This window comes from Centropristis striata, chromosome 14 (assembly GCF_030273125.1).
Source record: "Centropristis striata isolate RG_2023a ecotype Rhode Island chromosome 14, C.striata_1.0, whole genome shotgun sequence".
Taxonomy (NCBI): domain Eukaryota; kingdom Metazoa; phylum Chordata; class Actinopteri; order Perciformes; family Serranidae; genus Centropristis; species Centropristis striata.
This window is the reverse complement of record NC_081530.1, coordinates 15,113,307-15,134,653: the sequence shown is the minus strand read 5'-3', so window position 1 is coordinate 15,134,653 and position 21,347 is coordinate 15,113,307. Positions and strand designations below refer to the sequence as shown.

General features: G+C 38.8%; 2 protein-coding genes and 1 long non-coding RNA gene across 5 annotated transcripts; 2 read left to right on the top strand and 1 right to left on the bottom strand.

Moving 5' to 3' along the window:
* Window positions 1–601: 601 nt before the first annotated feature.
* On the top strand, window positions 602–6,370 carry ccdc126 (coiled-coil domain containing 126). 2 transcript variants are annotated; one of them, XM_059349569.1, is made up of 3 exons: window positions 602–946; window positions 3,408–4,091; window positions 4,458–6,370. In XM_059349569.1, exons 2-3 carry the CDS (start codon window positions 3,854–3,856, stop codon window positions 4,706–4,708), a joined length of 489 nt encoding a protein of 162 aa, XP_059205552.1. In that variant the 5' UTR covers window positions 602–946; window positions 3,408–3,853; the 3' UTR covers window positions 4,709–6,370. The 2 variants fall into 2 exon arrangements, with proteins under 2 accessions (XP_059205552.1, XP_059205553.1); XM_059349570.1 differs by lacking the exon at window positions 602–946 and adding an exon at window positions 1,027–1,667.
* Window positions 6,371–7,052: 682 nt separating this feature from the next.
* tra2a (transformer 2 alpha homolog) lies at window positions 7,053–14,375 on the top strand. 2 transcript variants are annotated; one of them, XM_059349568.1, is made up of 9 exons: window positions 7,053–7,226; window positions 8,718–8,851; window positions 9,045–9,210; window positions 10,136–10,189; window positions 11,585–11,773; window positions 12,982–13,097; window positions 13,289–13,420; window positions 13,511–13,581; window positions 13,746–14,375. In XM_059349568.1, the coding sequence occupies exons 1-9, from the start codon at window positions 7,191–7,193 to the stop codon at window positions 13,754–13,756; spliced, it is 909 nt and encodes a 302-aa protein (XP_059205551.1). In that variant the 5' UTR covers window positions 7,053–7,190; the 3' UTR covers window positions 13,757–14,375. The 2 variants fall into 2 exon arrangements, with proteins under 2 accessions (XP_059205551.1, XP_059205550.1); XM_059349567.1 differs by having other exon boundaries at window positions 7,054–7,226; window positions 13,289–13,426.
* A 2,242-nt stretch (window positions 14,376–16,617) lies between these two features.
* Window positions 16,618–18,047, bottom strand: LOC131985381 (uncharacterized). Its single transcript, XR_009395630.1, has 2 exons — window positions 17,963–18,047; window positions 16,618–17,891 (listed from the first exon to the last, which is right to left on the bottom strand). It is a non-coding gene; the product is annotated as an uncharacterized LOC131985381 (long non-coding RNA).
* Between the last annotated feature and the right edge of the window lie 3,300 nt (window positions 18,048–21,347).

Here is a 21,347-nt window from a genome sequence, read left to right as displayed (position 1 = left end):
AAATTAACTGTTTATGTTGTTTTTATTCAAATTTGTTGGTCTTAATATTGTATTCTTTAATTCTTTTATAATTGTTTAAATTATGCTAGCTTGACTACATTAACGTTAGCAGCCCTGTAGTTTTGCTAACATCCTGGACAGCATACTTTCCCAAACTTTAGTTATTCCTGTAGATGTAGCGCTGCCTCTATGAACAGGTTTTATTGTTTAAATTAAAACGGATAAACTGCACCTGCTGCTGATGTCACTGCTTATTTACCTGTCGTCAAATGTGCAATAATCACACACCATGCCCCCTCATGGACAGGTGCAATATTGGCTAGATTAGCTTGACTGCTGTGTACTATATTTGTATATTTAAATGTATACAAATACTTGTAAATATCGCACACTTCTCTTAAACTAGATTTTATATTTCACTGTGTTGTGTTGTATTGTATTGTATTTACTTTGCTTGACCGGGCCTCAGTACTTAATTTCGTGCCTCATCATGTGCATGCATGTGTTTCTGGTATGACAATAAAGAATTATTTAATCTTTACGTCTTGTGTTCAATTCAGCGAAAACTAACTAATACATTTCCCATAATGCCGCAGTAATGACGCACACAATAGACGTTCAGGGGAACCATGACAGTCCGCACAGTTGCATGCTTGGAATTCTAGCTACCGACTTTTGCTTGCTAGGACCTCATCGTTGTCGAGACCGTTGACGAAGAAGCCGAAATGACTGTCAGAGTGAACTGACCTCAACATGAAGCTGGGCAGCTGACCATTTTAACGGGGACAACGGGCTGCTCGAGAAATTTCCCCCAGCGACAGCAACGACCGCCCAGGGTTGCCAAACAACAAGCATCATTCAGTGTCAGCCAGAGGTAGCAGCTGGAGCTCTCGGGCTCCTCGTCCCTGCTTCAACCTCACGGTAGCTTCTTAGACAGCATACTGAGGTAAAGTATCTGTTTTTGATAGAATTAGCTACATTTATATATAATATTTAACCTTTTGTTGACGGTCAAGTTTGAACGTTGCGACCTAACATGTCGAGCTAACGAATGTTGCAGTTGAAAATAGCTTCAACTGAGCTTCAGTGCTAACCATTGTTTTAAACATCTCTTTTAGGTGAAAAAGGCAAGAAACTATGTTCTCAAAAATAGTATATGGTTCATTCCTCATCTTTCGTTGTCTGGGTGTAGGGTTAGTTTACCTCTCATGTAACCATGCATGTGCAGTGTGCAACTTAACATGCTTAGAAACAAGTTCAGCAAGTCAACATGTCTGATAGGTTGGCTGTCCTTCAGATTCAGTGTGTGTTTAGGAAAAGTTGTGTGTGTGAATGTCATGTCACACCCAATATATCTGAGTAGTCATATCTTTTACCTCCACCCTAACGATTTTGGCATTTCAGTTTATAGTTTATATTATACAGGTCACCTGATAAAGTTTGTTGCCCCGCCTGCCAGCTGTTGATACACATGCCACAGCTGCTGTGGTCAATATTTAACCTCTAGATGAGGTATTTTTGACTGACATTGTGTGCCTTATCACTGTCAATCCTCCCATTAGGTACACTAACAGTGCTCTAAACAAGTGGAACATTCATTGTCTGAAGCTGGTGTGCCTTTCCATGATGGAACAATAATGAGGCCCGGTGAATAGCCTGACATGACGGTAAAGACGCAACAGTATCTGATACCAACACTCTTCTGGTTGTTATCAAGTGTCAACCCTAGGATTAAGCAAGATGGACGTGATTGGCTGCCTGACATATGGAAGGCACAGAAAATCATTCTGAAGGTTTATTAGTTCCTGCCCTGCGGCTGGAATACATTACCTGTTAACTTAGCACCTGCCAAAGAAAATCTAAATGCCAGCCTGAAATGTTATCTGTACTTGATTGTGCAGAAAGTCCCTGCATATCATACATTCAGTGTTTTGTTTTAAATGCACAGCTATAGTAACACTTGTACTTGCATATCTGTTATCTGTTGTTAAATGTCATAATTACGTCTTTTTAAATTTATGTGACTTCTACATTCTTCTCATGAAATACGATGGGAAAGGATTTTACTCGTTTCAGGTTCAAAATGTGATGCTAAAACATTCTCACTCTGCCTGTTGGAACTATAAACTAAATGTTGCTACACTTAAAGTGCATGGCAGAGCTTTTTCGTGAAGTCTGGCAATGCAGTTACATATTTTCAGTCACAGTGTATTATGCTAACCGCCCAGTTTCAGCTGTTACTATCATTACGTCTTTACACCCAACTTTCTAATTCCTTTCTTCTTCTTGCCTGCTGATGCACAGTAGTGCCCAGGTCATAGGAAGGACATGTTTGTGTGGGTAGATAGACTGGGTAGCATCCCTAAACGGATTTTGTTACCTTTCTTTTCATAATTTATTCCCTCAGTCACTGTCCCCTCTCTGACCTCGATAGGATGTGACACTCCCACACCCAAGAGAGAGCACAGAGAGAATGAACCCAGTGACAAAGTTGTGAAAACTGAGAAATGATCGCCTAATTTCTTCTGCATGTGCACCGTGCACTCACATTCAAGTAGCCATTGTGGAGGTTGGATTAGAGGATGAATGCCCTCTATGCCTCTCTGTCTGTTGCTGTGTCTCCCATATGGAGCTGCAAACTGGGTCCCATGAAATCTAAACTGGTAATCAGGTTTCTGGGCTAAAAAGGCTGAAAAACATTTGTTGATGAGTGGGCCATTGTGCAAAGCAAAGAAATCTGTCCTTAATAATCGCTAAATACTCTCGGAAGCCGCTTTGATGTCGCAACCAGCTCCTTGCCAACAATGATGAGGTGGATTTTGCTCCTCATCCAGCACATGCAGTGGTGTTTGTGTGTCTGTTGGAAAATCTTAGTGAATGTATCCACCCAGAAATCCTCACGGTCATTATGAACAAAAACCACAATGCTCATCTGGAATAGCTACAGAAGCTACAAAAGTTTCTTTTCCCAATTCATGAAATTGCAGCATTGCAAAATGAAAATTTAAGAATTGTACAGGCTCTGGAAACCCTTGAAAATCAAGGTTTGAAAAGGCTTGATTTTAAGAAAAGGTCTTGAAACTGCTTGAAGTTGAAGTGATATAATCTGACAAGCAGGTGACACATTTTGAAACCTGAAACTTTATTGTGTTTCAGGTTGTCACCCTTCTCAAAATGCTGTAATAAAACATTTTAGTTGTTTATAGCACAGTAACATCTAAGTCAATGTGGTAAAGTATACTGTATATAAAAAGGTAAACTATCAGAGTTGTAATGTGACTAAAAACTTTCAAATGCACCTAGAAATGCTGGTACTGTTCTTGGATTTGACTTTGGAAAAGGTATGTGTTACTCTCTTTTTGTTGATAATATCTGTTCTGTCTATTTCCTAAACTTCTCCAACACAGGCAAAAATGCCAGTGCCTGAACGCACAGTCTGCATGGGTGAATTGGCGTTAGACATCTTGCAACCGGAGCACCTTTACAAAACACCCTGACGGTCGGTGTCTGTGGGCGTCAGCTTCCTTCTGGTTCTACTTCCTGGCTTCTGTTGTTGCTCAACACTTTCTCATCTCCTCTTAGGAGGGGCAGAATGCTTTGAGTAGTCAGAGTAATTTCTTCAGCTGTCTTGGTATAATGCAAGCACATGTGCTTCTGGAGTTTACTTGAGCGAGGCACTAAATCCATGCTGGGTCTTGGAATGCTTTGCAGTGGACTTTGACCTCACTGCAGAGACAGACAGTGGATAAGAGGATCTCCTCACAGGAATAGGTGTTAAAACATCACTTAAGAAAAGACGTTCAGCCTCCGATTGGGCCTCTGGAGTGCCCCTCCCCTTCGCCACCCCAGTACCATGCTGGGTACACTCCTGCGGAGGAACATGTCCCAGAAGCTGAGTGTGCTGCTGGTGGTATTCGGCCTGGCGTGGGGACTTATGCTGCTGCGCTACATTGTGCAGCAGCCTCGCCATCAGAGCAGTGCTGAACTACGTGAGCAGATCCTGGAGCTCAGCCGGCGGTATGTCAAGGTCCTGACAGAGGAGAACCAGAATGCACCAGGTGGGCCGCAGGGAACCTCCATGGCTGGTTATGGTAAGCATTCAAGTGGAAGTCAGGGATGTTGTGCAATGTGGGGTTATTACACTCTTTCCTGTACTTAAACATTCAACACATGACCTCATGAAGGAACATTTTCGTATTCTTTTCTTAACTTTCTGTTATTTATTATTCACATAGAAAGTAATATAGTATATATATATATTTTAAATGCACATGACTCCTACAACAGATCTGGACATCTCATAAATTAGGTTAATGCCTAAGAACGAATCTGTTAATGTGAGTGGTTCTTGCATGAGGCCCAGTTGTGTTTCATTACTGTCAACAGTCATACTCAAGCATTCATTTATTTATTTCTCGTGTTTGTTTTCCTGTCCTCTCAAATGCACACACACACAGCTGACTTGAAGAGGACTATCGCTGTGCTACTAGACGACATTCTGACGCGGCTGGTCAAACTGGAGGGGAAAATCGAGCTGGCGGGCAATTCCTCCTCCACTAACACCTCCCATGCAGCTGGGGGCGTCCTCGCCTCTGCTAGCGCTGCCCTACAGAAATCCTCAAAGCAGGAGTCACATGGCAGCCACCCAGGGACGTCACGCCTTCACCCCCACATCCCTAATAGGCCTAGGCCACATCAAGGAGCATAGTCTTGATAGATGTATTGATTTTAACTTTTTTTTTTTTTTTTTTTAGCACAGCACACTTTTCCAGCATTTATCACTGATGTTACAACATCAGACAAATGAAAAGCAATAGAGAGACAAATGGACATCCAGAAAATTTGGGATGCTTCTCAGAAATGTTCAGCCAACTCAGAGGGAAGAGGGACTTCTTTATGCTCTGTCTTATCATATGCTGATATTTATTTATTTTTTACCAAGACTATCCAGCACATGTTTTTATATTTGCATTGCTGATTTTATTTGGATTAGATTTTTCTTTTTATAATGCCATATTCGAATCTTATGACTGTTCAAGCAACTGCAGTGAGGTATAAATACTCGTGGAACTGAACCAGATTCTCATATGCTTCATCATAAAAAATAATGGCTTGAAATACTCCCCTATCTACATCAGTAAACTACTTTACAATACTGCTTCAATATATCAAAATGCTGAACTTAACAGTACACTCATGATAGTTAGGAATAGCTGGTTTGTCAGGTTTTAGCTGGTGAAGTCGCTAATTGCTGTATGAAGAAGATTCTACTTTTAGCTTACACATAGTTTTAAGAATAATTAAAATGTATAGTTCGCCAGATAATCCAAAGAATGTTATTTGCACTTCATCTGAAGGCAGGATAATGATGTATTTACAATTGCTGGAAGACAGTTTGAGGGTTATGAAGAATATGATGGGATGATGCCTATTTGCCACTGTAAACATGAGTGTGTGTGTTCTTTGTCTCAAATCCAATGGCGCCCTTGTCCAGTGTTGACAAATGTTTGATTTAGGTGTGTAGCAGATTGAATGTACTGTTTGTGTAGTCAGTCTTAAGCCCTTTAGTGCTGTTAAGATGCCTGACCTACTGCTTACACATGTTCAGGGTTCATGTTGCACTGTGACTCTATAGAGATTTTCTAAAAATACTGGGCTCATCCAGCTCTGACTTGAGGGATATTTAGGAAGGTGAAAGTCAGGCTCTGGAGTATTCATTCTTCCAGACTTTCTGGTGGTCCTGAGTATGGTTTCCATAATACTGAGAAGATCTGGCACCTACCCAAAGGAAAAAGATCTTTAATTTTCACATCATGATGTGATACTTTCATCTGTACTTCTTAAATATGAGGCAAAAAATTGCTTCATAATGTTGCTTATAAAACTTAAATATACATGAAGGCCTTTAGACTGAATTATCAAACTGTGGTTTGACTATGCTGTGTCTGCTTTGCTTCATAATGCTAAAGTAGAAAAGATGGTGAGCCGGTCAGCTGCTGTGAGATAGCTTTACTAATAAATTGACCTTATGGAAAAAACTATCTCCCCTCATTTAAATTTAGGTTATTGCTGTACATTAAATGTGAGGGGGGGAAATGTGCCTGGTGTCATTTAGGAGAGCATGTACCCCACAAGACAATTAATCCAGTTCAGTTGCCAAAGAGGGCATCCCCTGTTCGAGTGTGTGTGAATGTTTAAGTGAATGTATGAAGATGAGTTTGGGGTTCGTTAAGTTTTACTGACTACACTGCAAACCTTTGAGGGCCTTGATGATATAATCACTAGTGGAAGAACTATTCATATCCTTTAGTAAAAGGACTAATACCACACTTTGGAGATTACTCATTTTTAAATAAATTCCTGCAAATGATATGAGCACATGTATTGTCTCCAAAATGAACATAAAGTATAGTGTACAAGTGTATACAAGTGTCAAAAAAATGCTAAACTTATTCAACTTTTTTCATGTTTTATACATCCATCACATGTTTTGTATGTATAATCTTAATCTCAAAAGTAACTAATAACTAAAGCTGTCAGAAAGGTGTATTGAAGTAATAATTGCAATATATCCAGATGAATAGTAGTGGAGCATATATTGAAATTTTCAACAGTACATGTCACTCAAATTTGTACAGTACTTGAGTACATGGACTTAGTTACATTCCACCACTGGTTGTAACAAGTAAAGGTAAGCTTATAAAACAAGATCCATTATTTTATTTTTATATTTTTACTTTTAAATGAAGCCATCCAACAGTAAATTGATTGGTTAAAAGCATAGGTTAAAGTGGCTCCATCTCATCCACTTTCAGCATTTAAATACTACTTACCATATTGTTTCATTAGCAATATTTTAATAGCATTTATTTGACTGAAACATTTTGAATGCGGGACTTTTAACTTGTAATGGAGTGCTTTTTTATGCTGTAGTAGTGCTACTTCCAACGCTGATCATGGGGGATCATTGATAAAGTATCTGTAATGAGGCGTTCAAGCACAACACGTTTTTTGCATGTAAGGGGGCGTGGCCGACTGGACAGGAAGTGACGTCAGGCACTGCAGTAAACATACCACCCACCTTTACGCGCCATCTTCTAGCTAATAAGCGGGCAGAATAAAACAATTTGTAAAACCTCTGTGCAGTTTATTTCTAGCCAAATACTTGGTTGTATTAGCTATACTGAACAATGAGTGATATTGAGGATGGAAATTATGAAACACGGGTAAGTTCCTACTTCGAATGATATCAAATCTCACCTTTCTTCCTGTTCTTCTCGTGTGGTTGTCGATCAGGCGAGTTCACCACTAATATAGCTAATGTATCAGCTAACTCTGAGCCAATGCTAATTGAATAGCTTACCGCTGGCGTTACATGTTTTGTTGTCTAACGTTATCTGTGTAAGAGAGGCGGAGTAGTGTCAATAATCAATCGTCAATAATTTATAAAGTGACGTTAGTTTTTACATTATCGCTTCGTTTGCAAGACTGCTCCGACCAGCCTCTTTTCACAATAGCTAGCATGCTAGTTGTCGTTAGCTAAAAAAATCACCGTGGTTAGACCTTAGTGTATACTGGTTTTCTATGTTTGCATTATGAGAGTTGAATGTATTGCACCTGACTCATGTGCTTATAAAATTATATCACTAAGTTACGACGTTTGTATATCGTCCTGTATGCGGATATGACTCCTGCAGCCAATATCGCACATTGGCAACCCGTGTATTTGTTTTCCCTGACCTAGAATTCAGTTATATTTGAGGTTACTTTAGTCCTGTTCATCTCTTCCTTCCCTGCTTTCTTGCTCTTATTCAACAAATTAAAACATTGCTACAACATATATTAGAGCTCTTTACATGTAACTATGTAGCTTAAATTGTTGTAACTTTGCTCATTTACATAATTTCTGGAAGTTTAAAACTTAATGTAGCAACAATGTAATTGTACTGCATTCAGTGTTCCTTTTCATTTCATTTAAAATATTCTCCTCTTAAAGCTATGATCTTAATTTTTATTGAATGTTCTTTTTTCATTAAGGTTATTGATCGTGAAGGATTTGAAGAGTTTTATCCAGGAATGATGAAGAAAATTTTCAAGATAAAAGAAGGCTAATGAAAACATGTACAGAGCAGAACATAGAAGTGGAAAGGGAGGAAGTGTGACGGAAGAATGGTGTCAGATAGAAGCGCTTGCAGTGTTATGGCTAAAATGAAACTGGTTTCAGTTTGGGTGAAGAGAGGAAAAACAGACCTGGAATCAGAAAATGAGAAAACTGAAAAAAGAAGAACGAAGAAGGATAGAAATCCTGAGAAAAGGGAGTAGCGTGTAAAGAATCTGGAAGAATGAATGTGTCCCTAGGTTAAGTAAATATACTGTTTGTGTCACAAATGTCTTTTCTCTACCATGCTCACTTTCTGTAACATGAAACTGCATGTTTTATTTTTCCCTTGATGGCCCAGGTGGACAGGGGAATAGACCTGTTATGTACATTTGATACTTATGGTTAATAATTGCCCACATTTTAATCAGATTTATGTATTGTAGTTTAAGATTACTAACCCTTTTCTCCGCAGTATATAAGCTTTACATTTTAGACAGGTGTACTGTATGTGTCCAACATACTCAATCCCACAACTCTGTGCTTGATAGTTTTTCTGTATAAAGAAATACATGCATTTGTCCATGAGAATGATGTTAACATGCTGCTGTGACAATAGGGGTCACGCTCCCCATCCAAATCGGATCGTGGGAGTCCAGCTCGGGTCAAGTCGGAGAGCAGGTCCGGCTCCCCGAGTCCAGCCCGAGCCTCCAAGCGATCTGAGTCCAGATCCCGCTCTCGGTCCAAATCTAGGTATGTTGTTTATATATATATGTGATACCTCATGTGATACTCTGAACACATCATGATACAAACACATAAATGCTAATTAGGGGCTGCAATGCGGTACTCAGATGTTTCCCTTTCCTCCGCTTTACTGTCACCGATTTTCATGTTGTGTTCCATTAAATTCCACGTCTCTCTTCCTCTCCCACATCCTTTTCAGGTCTCATTCCAGACGGCACTCAAACCGCCGCTATAGCCGCTCACGCTCTCGGTCCTACTCCCACCGGAGGAAGTCCCGCTCTCGCTCCTACAGTCCCGAGTACCGCCGGAAGAAGAGCCAGAGCACTTCCCCTATGTCAAACCGACGCCGCCATGCTGGCAGCAGGGTGAGTGTGATGAGATCTGAATTTAGGGCAAAGTACAGTGAACACATTTACCCCTTTTCTGCAAGTATCTACTGGGATTTTATTTGCACACGTAATTTTGAACCGTCAAGAGCATTTCCGCCAAAAATAAATTGGTTCTGAACCTGAAAAGTTGGTTCCCATATGCAACCAAAAAAAGAGTTGATTTTAATTAATGTAATTTGCCATCTTGCTATTACTTAACAATGGTTCTACTCAAAACTGATGGTAACACGGGCAGGTTTGAAACACACTGCACTAAATCTCAAAGAATCCTGAAAAGAACCGGTTTAAGATTCAGAGCTAATCTGGTGAACAGAGGGTATTTGGGTCTACACATTTTCATGGTGTTAGTGCTGACTTTCAAACATATTATTTTGGGGAGACTGACTTTTTGCACATCCTAGCCTGTAAATAGAGAAGTATGCGACTTAACAGAGTGACTATTAATTAAACTTGCTCAAAATGTTTTTGGAAGGTGCCCTTTTTTTAGAAAGGATTTCCTTCCTTTAAGTAAGAACACATTTAAGTGAATTTCACATAAGTACACAAACTTCATGCTTTCACAATTATCAGGCTAATCTCCTCAAAACTGCCTTTTTCTTTAGTATCTCATTGTTTTAGTACTTTATCTTTTTTGTTAAGAGAAATTATAGCTGCTATAGCAAGCAAAATTACTTGTGTTTAAAGACAATGTGTTTAAAGTGTTTTCCATATTTCCAACATATTCCCAAGGATTAAATGATTAACAGAACATTTCAATTAAAGTCATGAGCAAGTACATTTTTCATTATTTTATTTGTGTGGAAGTGTAATATTTCAGACGATCGTGATTAATGTTGTGGGAAACTACAGATTTAATAACCCCTTTCATATTAACCTCCCATTCCTTTCATTATATCAACAGAGCCAGGACTTCACAAAAGAAGCAAACAGTCATGGCGGAGACGCTGATGTTAGGGTATGTGGACCTTCTGACATATTTTGGGCAAGAGCAATGTAATATCTGTGTGATATATCAAAGGTGGTGCTCCCATTGAATCACTGGATGAGGAATAAAGGGATTAATATAATGTAGAGATCAAATATAACTTTGATTCTTTAGTTTAATTGGCATTTAAATTAGTGTACGTTTGTTTCAACACATCAGTATAGTATGTAGATGATTTCATGTGTGTGTATATTTTAGTTGTAATATGAGTTTCATAATGATAATAAATAGAAAATCTTATTAGGAGCATGTAACAAAGCCCTTAAAGCTTTGATTCAACTGCTAAAGGACATACAAGATAATCATAAAAATAATTTTTAATTGCACTTTGATTACTGAACATTGATATTAAGCATTAAATCAGGACAGGTAGTGTTAAAAAGCACGATGTTAGACTACAGTTTGTGTAATATCAAGAATGTCATATAATGCACTGCTGCTTTAAGAGGTCCATGTGTTAATGCAGGGCCAGAATTAAAGGGACAGGTCGCCCCTGAATCAAAAATCCACATTTTTTTTTCTTCTTTCCTATAGTGCTGTTTATTAATCTAATTGTTTTGGTGTGAGTTGCAGAGTGTTGGAGATATTGACTGTAGAGGTGGAGCCATTGACTGCCTGCTCTCAAATATAAATGGATCTAGATGGCACTTGTGGTGCTTAAAGCTCCAAAAAAAAATACATTTGAAAAACTCAACAGCAATTGTCTCTTTCAAGCCAAGACCCATCTGGTTTCATTTTATTGAAGAGAAGGCAGACATCTCTATAGCCAATGTCTCCAACACACATCAAAACAATCTAGACTGATAAATAACACTACATGGAAGTGAAAAAATGTGTAATTTCGTTTTGGGGTGAACTGTCTCTCAAGTTAGATTTTCCAGCCAAGCAGGAGACATTATTCTCCCATCAAGCTCTGTAAGGGGTTATTAAAGCTGTCATAGCTTACCTACCGAGCTTTTACTGTTGGACTGATACAGCTGGAGATGGTTTGAAGGAACTATTCTGTTATCTTGTTCAAAAAATGAACATAGATAATATTGATTACCGCCTTAATTGTGAGCTTTATGTCATATTGTAAGAGAATGTAACCTCTTCTCTGACCAATGAAAACATATATGAAGCTACCACTACACAAATGTATACATTTTGTATGTTTTAAATTCATAATCAATGATATTCTCTTGGTGCAGCAAGGTTTGGAGAAATATACCTCCACAGTCCATTCACCCAGTGCATTAAACTGTGCATGAAGAAGCATGTTTTGCATACTTAATCCAGTAAACAGATTTTGTATGCAAATCATTAGAGCGTTGGATGCAGTGAGCCACACCATCAAACTCTAACCTTTGATGTTGACCCTTCCAGGCGAACCCTGACCCGAGCACATGTTTGGGGGTGTTTGGCTTGAGCCTGTACACCACGGAGCGTGACCTGAGGGAAGTGTTCTCGCGCTACGGTCCCCTGGCAGGGGTCAACGTGGTGTACGACCAGCGCACGGGTCGCTCCCGTGGGTTTGCCTTTGTTTACTTCGAGAGGATCGAGGATTCCAAAGAGGTATGGGAAACATTTGTGCGTCTGTTTATTGGTTAGACTAGTGCAGTGTCCATTCATAAGGTACGCAAACCATCCAGCACATACACATTGAACATTGATATTCGCTGGAAAGTATTCAAATATTATTGGAAAATTGAACCTTGTAGCGCACTTTAAAACTCTAAAAGATAGGTAGGCTGAATAGACTTACAGATGAGATGAGTCAGCCGTGGAAATCCAGAGCGAATTGGATTACTGACCAGGTGTAGGCCTATCACACAATGGGGCGGAGCTCCCCTAAAAGGCCTCCGATCAGAAACCGTGCAATGCCGAAACACGTCCTACATAAATAATGATATTTTGAAATATGAATTCAAAATCGAGGATAAACACCTTCGTCCCATGCGCAAGCCACATACAAAATCTTAGGCCAGACTGGCTAACGGTCAGCGAGATATGCCCTAGACACACACACACACACACACAGACGCTTCTGGCTTTATAGATAGATGATGGATCGTTTCCAGTCCTGGTCCCAGCGACTCATATGTAGTGTGATTAACATCTGGTGTTAAAAGGAAATCATTCCTTGATTAGGTGGCTTAAAAGTGAAGAGTATTGATATTGGGTAATATTAAATATTAAATCTAATATTAGTGCCTTTTGTTACTTTTTTTAAATAGTCCATTTCAAAACTAGATTCTTCATCCTTATATGGTCAACTACAATGGGTTTTTTTTCATGAACTTGTACAGTAGTGCTCAAAATAATAGCAGTCCAATGTGAATGTGAACACACCCCTTTCAACTAATTGCCCAATTGCACAGCCTTAAGAGCGTGCATATCACCAATGCTGGGTCTTGTTGGTTTTCTGAGAATCTACTGCACCTACTGGTACCTTGTTTGCCATGTAGCAATAAAAATATACTAAAAACCTGGATTAATCTGGTTAGTCACATTGGACTGCTATTATTTTGAACACTACTGTATGTTCAAAGGTCCACCACTTCAGCTAAAGCCCCCAATTTTTTTTGTAACTTTGAGGTGTGATTACACAAATCAACCACTAGGTGTCCGACTTGCCACAGGTTCCCTCACTAGCAGCCATGCATCTCCTAGCAAGAGAGTTTGTTATGCAGGTAGGCCTTTTATGAAATAAATGATTTGTATCAAAAAGCTTCCAATAATGGTAACATCTTTACCTTTTCTCCACTCCTATATCTCTTTAGGCAATGGAGCGAGCCAATGGCATGGAGCTGGACGGGAGGCGCATCAGAGTGGATTATTCCATCACCAAACGTCCTCATACCCCCACACCAGGAATCTACATGGGCCGACCAACTCAGTAAGAACACTATTGTCAAGTTTTGACTATTGAGCGTATAGTTTGAAGTCCCTAAAAGGCATTCATGTACATTATAGTCATCAGGAGTAAAAAGTGATGGAGTAATGTTCAATGTATATTTATCGGTTTTGACATGTTGCTGTGTTTCTCAAGAGATAAGATGTCATGGCCTTGTTGTTCTTATTCATCAGCAATGGTGGTGGCGGCGGCGGCGGCGGTGGCGGCGGCGGCGGTGGTGATCGTGGAAGCAGCAGGCGGGGGAGAGACTCTCATTACGACCGTGGTTATGAGCGCTACGACAGATACGACGAGTACGACTACAGGTACAGGTGAGTAATAGTTTGTGAGCACAAAGTGAACGTTCCATTGTTACGTGGGAGTAAATGTATTAAATGTTCTTTGTCTCGTCGCAGTCGCAGGCGCTCTCCATCACCTTACTACAGTCGATACAGGTCTCGCTCACGGTCTCGCTCCTACAGCCCACGTAAGTATAAAGAGAAATGCAAACAGTAGAAAGCTGGCCTTACTGCATCCAGACTGCTGTTAATATGCATCTTTAAACAGATGTCTATATCTTGATCTGTGTTGAAAGCAAATTGATTTTATTAGTAACATACTAATGATTTTTTTTTTGTTTCCTTTTTGCAGGGCGGTACTGACTTCCTTCTTTCAATCCCTCCAATAATTGATGGTGTTTGATTCATCAAGGCGTTTCTGAGGGGAACCTTTTGAATAAGCATGTCTATATCAAAAGAACTCTTTTAAGTTTGAGATGGTTCTTGTTTACATGCAATAGATGTCTTAATTTTTAGACGTTTTGATGTATTCATGTTGAGTGTGAGCAAAGAACTCTGCAACTGTTGCTTAATTCTCAGACTCGCATCCTTCCTGTCCTCAGAATTGATGGTTAAATTTGGGTTTTTGCATTTAAAACTGAAGGGGTCCTTGTCATGATGGGGAAAATAAGCTGGGTTCTTAGTAAATAATGGTAACACTTAATTCTACAACCTGTAAGAAGTAAATGCAACAATCAACTCTATAAATGAACAGTAAAGATTACAGATTCATGTCATTATTAACACTGAGTTTACTGGTAAGTAGCAGGTGAATCGGGCTGTAAAATAAAGTGTTACCAGCAATCGGTGGTTGGTTCTCTGCTCACGTTCTTTTGTTTTAGTCAAGGAAGTCATGATTTCAGTTTCTGCAGAGAGTTTTATTATCACGTATTACATTTTTTATTGTTGTTTCTTTGTATGTAAATACAAATATATTAAAACTCCAACGTTTGTAATGTCTTTTTCTGACGTAAAGTGCATGAAATTGCAGTTGAGCTTTGGTCGTACAGGTGGGAGTTAATGCTTTAAGTTGAGTGGGTGAGGTGGAAAAACGAGCTTGGAGAGTTTCACAGAAAAAGACCAGCGCCAAGATGTTGTGCATCTTAAGTTAATGTTCACACAAGTTTAAAGTAGTGGATGTGGAGACACTCTTTGAAACCACAATAGATTCTTCAAAAGTTGAGTTTTGACCTGAAAATAAGAAGTTTTATCAGGTAGCTTAATATGTAAGAAAATCCACTATTTTCAGTTTGTTCAGGGACATTTCACAGTACATGTTCACAAGAATAACTGAAGACCTATAAATACATTAAAAAGAATTAACTTTCATATGACTGTGATGGGCTTCACCTTAAAAAAAAAAAGCCCTCTCAAACATTTCCTTATTTAAAAGTAGCAAAATGTATCCTTTACATTAAGAAAGGATAACAGGTTAGTTTTACCTAAGACCACCTGCATTAAACAAAAACCTTGCAGATTTCATCACCACATTTTTGTCCCAAAAAGCCACAGTTGGGACAAACAAGCTCTTGAATCTGACCGGCTAATCACAAAAGTAAACCTCGTGGCTCTTTATCTTGTAAACCTTAGCCTCAATAATAAAGCACTTCATTCAAATGGGGTTAATAATCACTACTGACATGTTGTGGGGCCCCTCAGAGTTATGCGTTCATTCACACTGACTCAAAGATAATTATTAAGGTTCCAAGGTAACCGCTAGCTGGAAGGATACAAGGGTCAAAGTATTAGGTCTTTCTCAATAAAGATTCAACACTCAAAGCCATAGCTGGTGTCTATTGTATGCACTTGAGCTCATTTTCACCATGGCTTTTTATGTTATGTGAACTTCAATCACCGGTAGTCCTTCAGATATACTATATAATACATGTATACATTTGTGTAATTGAACGGATACTTTTTTTTTTAATGAACTAATTTATAGTCTTGGGCAGTCATTTGTTAACAGTTCTCATGTAGAGATGTGGTGCAGATTGAAGAAAATAACTAGATTTTATGGTTTCATGTGAGATTGTTATATATGAATTTATTTTCTTTAAATTGCATAATATGTCATGGCGTGGCAGGGGCCATCTACCGATAGGCTGACCAGTAGGGGACAGAACGGCCAGATAGCTTTATATTATTGAGATTCCATTTAATCTCTGAAATGTTCAGAAAGATGGACACAAGTAGATATTCTAGTTTAGAGAAAGCATATTTTTGGGAGTAAAATCAGCTATTTTCTTGGAGAAGGAAGTCCACATCTATCTCAGAAAATAGAATTAATAAGCAAAATCATTGTAGTAATCATGGCCACACAGACATAAAATACACTACTTCCATCAGCTTTACTTTAACTTTTATAGCTGTTCTCTGGGTTTTATAACAAAGAATCAAAGGTCTACATCAGGTGCAACATGTAGCTTTCAAATCATGTAATTCTAGGAATCAAACTGGGAGTGTAGCCTCCTAACGTACAGGGCAATGTCTGAAGGTTAACAGGCAACAGCATGTGCATGTATTCTATAAGGTTTGAACACAGGATGACCCGTGGGGGGTGGAGGCACCTCTGAGTTGTTCGTCTGAGCAGTAAACATGAGGCTCCACTTAAAAAAAAAAGAAACATTAACAGCACATGCTGATACCAATCAGTCAGAGTTCTTGATGGTGTAAGTGTCAAAAAGAAATATCACCCGACCCTTTTAATTATTTTACTTTGGGAAACCGTAAAGGTCTTTATATTAGGAAATGTTTTCTGATATTTTTTTACAGATTAAATGCATTAAATGTTTATATGTTTACGAAATTCAACTGACAAACACTTTTTTTCTGTGCCAGTAATGTGTTTTTATTATTTTTTGACTTTGGTCTGGTTTGCATCAACATAATAAAATATTGCATTATCATTTTTTAAAAAGTTTGACATTTGTGCTCACTGTCACACAATAAACTCTTTGACAATGTACAGATGGCGGAATAGTGAATTACTCAGCCATAACATTTTAAATCCACATCAAATAATGCTTTTCTTTATTGAAATTATTTACCAAAAGCATCATGTTGATAGATGATTACTCCCAACACTTTATCACAAGCCAGTGTTCACAAACAGTAAATAAAAGCTATATTTTAAACAAGAATTTGCAAAAACTTTTCCACTTGAGAAAATACACAATACAGCCAACTCCAGGTTCAACAAATAAGGCACTTTATTTTGCAATAAACATTATCCAATTTAAAATTACAAGTGTGAAAACAAATTATGTTTCTCTCTTCTTTTAGAAAGCAAGATATTGAAGAAATTGATTGCTTTTGAGTTGTTTCAAGAGCCAGTTTTCTCAACACAAATCACAGTGAAACTAATCAATCAAGGTGCTGAAACCAGCAAAATAACAGCAGCCAGAAGGGAAGTAAATCACATGAGAGAGACAAAGACATGCATGCATACAGCAGGCTATAAATGTAATGTGTGAGCAAGTCTGCAAATATGCATGTGACTGTGCGTGAAAACACCCCCTTTCATCAGACTTTCGTGCTGCCTGAACATGTGTGTTCAACTGATCAAATGCCCAACAACAATAAAAAATGCAGTAATTTCAAAATCACAAAAAAAGCAAAAATCTACAGAGGATTATTACAAAAAACTACATTTTTTGCTGAAATACTGAAAAACTAAAAAAAATGAAAATCCCAAGCTATGTCTTCTTCACATTATACAGCGTGTGAAACACAGAATTTAATAAAATGATTTGCAGTTAAACAAGTATTTCACCAAAAATATAAAGATAGTTCTTGCCAGTTTTGAAACAAAATCAGTGTAACGGTAGCTGTGTCTGGCTGCTATTAATAGCTTTTTAAAATTGTTTTTCACAAATTGAGACTCAAATGATCCCCTTTAAAATATACTCACATTTAAATAATCTTTTGTGTAACTGTTGATCCACAATGAGTAAACTTCCTCATGCTAATTTGCAGGATTTGGCTTTTGTTTGAAAAATCAAGCATACGTGACGAGGAAACGAGTAAAAACTACAGTTTCTTTCCTGCTTTTATTCTTTTAAAAATAACAGAGATATTACCTTGAATATATACACCATTTAAATACCCCCCTAGCTTGCATTAACTCGTTATTTACTGTTAAAAAGAAATCTTCCTTGACATGTGTTTTGAAAGGGCACAAACCGCCATTTTCTAATGAGATGAAGGGTGTCATCACACAGGAGAATCTGTGGAGAAAACACATGCATTTATGTTTGAGAGCCTGCGTTCAACTCTTTGATCTAAATAGAAAACATATCTTGGCTCAAAAAAGAAAAGAAAAGCGTTAACATCGATAAGGACCTTGTTTCTAGCAGTTAATGTGGCTGTAAAAGGCTCCAGATTCTCCTCAACATGGCGTTCACCACTGTGCTCCCTGACTCTGTCCGAAGCGGTCACTCAGTAGATTTAATGCTTACAACTCAAGTGGAAAGAAAACATTGTTAAAGATTAGAATCGCCTAACAATAAATACGAAATAAAGCAATCTCACCGGAAACCAGAATCCCTTGATTGAGTGTAGCCTAAAGGGGTTTGTGAAAGGAGCCTTGCGCTTGGCGACGTAGACTATCTATATATCTTGGAGTGAGGCCAACAGCTCCAAGTTGGGCTGTAAACTGCGTTTTACTTAAACAATCTACCTCCCCTGTCCTCTCCCCTTCTCCTCCTCTCTAGAAATATCCCAGACTATGTTTAACCAGATCGATTTTGTCAGTTCTTTTTCCTGCACTGACATTAACCGCAGAAATCTTCCCACATAGGATGCAGTCTAGTCTGAAACTTTATGTCAGTTTGCCCCCTATGGAATTTGTCCATAGCGAGGAGTCCTGAAACTGGGGGCGGGGAGACTTTCTGTACATTCCTCAGCGATACATTCACTACTCCTCCTGCAGAGCCTGCAGCCACACACACACACACACACACACACACACACACGGACAGGCTGCAGCCATGCATCAATTCATTTAAACCGACACAGTCAGGCGAGCTCTCACATGACTGCTGTCTCTATATAATGTAGCATCTATAAGAAGCAGGCAGGAGCAGGCTGAGTTCATGCTGTGCGTTTCGTTATTTCACCCGCGCTGGAAATCATTAAAGCCAAATAAACTAGCTTATAAAAAATTGTATGCGCCTAAATAGGCCGACGGAAAGCGCCCAGGTTCAACTAATCCCCTATAAGAGTCCATACAGCGAGAATATATAGACGTAAACACTGTGTTAAAACTTTTGAAGAAACTTTTCAGGTGTTGAAACGTGAAACAAATAATAAAAAAGATTAAAAGTAAGCATGAGGTGTAGTTAAAGGTGAATTTTAAACGCTTTGTTTTATTCTTTTTTTCGTTTAACCTATTTATATCGGTGGTTGATGAATGTAAACACACGCGAAACTTCCTGAAAAGTTTCGAAGAGTTATATAAAGTGCAGCGGATTTGGCCACCGGCTCGAGTTTCGTTACATCTTTATGGCTTATGACAAAGCCCAGCAGAGGAGACATGGGGAGAAATGCATAATTGGCGCCCTGATTCATATAGAATAGTCGAGCGGATGAGCCAATGAATGAGCGCGTTGAGGCCGAGCCAGCAGCAGTAGTACGGAGCGGGGCTGCGGCCCTCTGATTGGCCAGCCTCCCCGGCCAATCAGAGAGCTTCGTGTGTTTGTTCAGCAGCAGAGGAGTAAACCCACTGAGACAGCCATGGCCCCAGCCTGAGCTAGTGGCTGAAGGGCCCACTAAACCAACACTCCTTTTGTAACCTGCTTTACATGAGCATGCACACCTAGGCCTATTCATTAGCAAACACTGCAGGGACACACTACTATCATTTCAGCCCAAAGCAGAGCTTGGTACACCGGAAATGGCAGGGCTGCAGTGGAGGTTACACCCACCTTAACTTACTTTTCCATCACTTTTTTTCAGGGTGAAATAACAAACTTTTCAAACTCCAGCTTTTTAAAGGGAAAATAGCTTTAAATAATAATGAATGAGAAAATCATATAAGTAGGTTGCAATGAAAAACAGACAACTCTGATTCCCAAAAAGTAGGAATGCTGTGTAAAACATAAATAAAACCAAAATGCATCAAATTCAGAATGAACGTATGTATTTACAAAAAAATATAGTTTACCAGTTTGAGCATTACATATCTGGTCTTTGTACTGTATTCAATTGAATGTAGGTCACAAAGTATTTGCAGATCATTGCCTTCTGTTTTATGTTTTTGACAGTGTCACAAGTGTGCATCAGGGTTGTTCATTCACAAGAAATGAATGTAGTAGTGCTATTACGTACCTGTTTGCATTGTTATTTCTGGCTTTTCAAACTTGGCTTATGATTTGACATTTGTAGGAAACTCATTTGACATAATTACAGGGAGATAATCACGCTTTTATATGGGCATGTCTACTCATGATACAGAACAAGCTATCTGACAAGTGACACACCTCTAAAATAAGACTGGCACGTGCTGAGCATGCATCAACAATTATGTACACCTTCAGTCTGATGCTGATGTTGGGACTAAAATTTAACTTTAATATTATGAATGTAGTAAATATAAATAGGTACACTTATTTGCCAGATTATTAGGTACACCGACTGACACTAATGCAGTATAATAAAAACAATCCTGAAATAAACTTCATTCATTTTATAAAGTTAAATTTCTGTTGCAGTTGTTTTGGAGAGGTACTGAATCAACTTGTCTCTGTCTGGCAGCTACAGTTCTAGTGCTGTTGAATTATATCACATATATACTGAGAAGTGTTGCTAATAATTTATCCACCCTTGACTAAATATGAGAGAAAAAAAATCCCAGTATCAGACAAGACAGGTCAACCGCAAATGCAGCCTCATAAACTTGTAAAAAAAAACAAAAAAAACAAAAACAACATCATGACCTTGAAAATGACAGTTATATTAGAATGCATATATATTCTAAATGTGTGTATCTAAAACTGGCAGGATAGATAGATAGATAGATAGATAGATAGATAGATAGATAGATAGATAGATAGATAGATAGATAGATAGATAGATAGATAGATAGATAGATAGATAGATAGATAGATAGATAGATAGATAGATAGATAGATAGATTAAAAAAAGTAAAATACACCTAACCCAGACCCTTGAAAAAGTATGATGGCACTTTATTAAATTACGTTATTATGTTTCACTTTCGCCCTTTACATTTCCATTTTGAAATGTATTTTATTTATGATCATCATACTATGCGTAAATTATATTTTTGGGGTCATTGGTGTTGAATTACTTGAACAAAGTCTGCTCTGACACTGTATCGACCTTTGTGCCATCAACAGGTATGGATTCAGCAGCCATTAGTCCTGTAACTGTACGACCGTTTTCCTGCAGTGTGACCTACGCCTAAACTATCGGCCTTCGCATATGATTTACAAAAGATCTTATTGACAGTTGTGTAATATTTTAGACATGGATTCCACACGTGATTGCATTGGGCTGTGCGTTACATAGGACGCTAGGGGCACTTTAGTGTAGGAGACCCCTCCCTCGCTCAGTGAATGCAGATCCGTGCCGGAGGTATAGCAGAGTGGATTCGCCATGTGCATTCGCTCCACATGGCCAACGCCTTCTCGTGGTGCCAAATGGCGTAAAAGTTGGAAAAAACAAGTGGCGTGGCAGCACTCAACTCGCCCACAGACACCCCTCGCAGTATCATTTTGTGTGACCACTTGCAAACCGGGCCTGCTGTTGGACTTTGAGTTGTGGATCAGGGAGGGCATGGCTCCACTCTAGTTGGAGAAGATGGATGCCGTCATGTGGATAGAAGTAGTACGTGTCATTCCCATATTGCGCGAAGGCCCGAGGAGCGGCGCAGGGGCCCTCCCTCGTCAAGTTT

Excerpts from the sequence above, each read along its gene's own strand:
- ccdc126 (XM_059349569.1), top strand. The coding sequence starts at position 3,854 with ATGCTGGGTACACTCCTGCGGAGGAACATGTCCCAGAAGCTGAGTGTG. Across the intron at positions 4,092-4,457 it reads AACCTCCATGGCTGGTTATG|CTGACTTGAAGAGGACTATC; the intron begins GTAAGCATTCAA and ends ACACACACACAG.
- tra2a (XM_059349567.1), top strand. The coding sequence starts at position 7,191 with ATGAGTGATATTGAGGATGGAAATTATGAAACACGG. Across the intron at positions 7,227-8,717 it reads ATGGAAATTATGAAACACGG|GGGTCACGCTCCCCATCCAA; the intron begins GTAAGTTCCTAC and ends CTGTGACAATAG. Across the intron at positions 13,098-13,288 it reads TACATGGGCCGACCAACTCA|CAATGGTGGTGGCGGCGGCG; the intron begins GTAAGAACACTA and ends CTTATTCATCAG.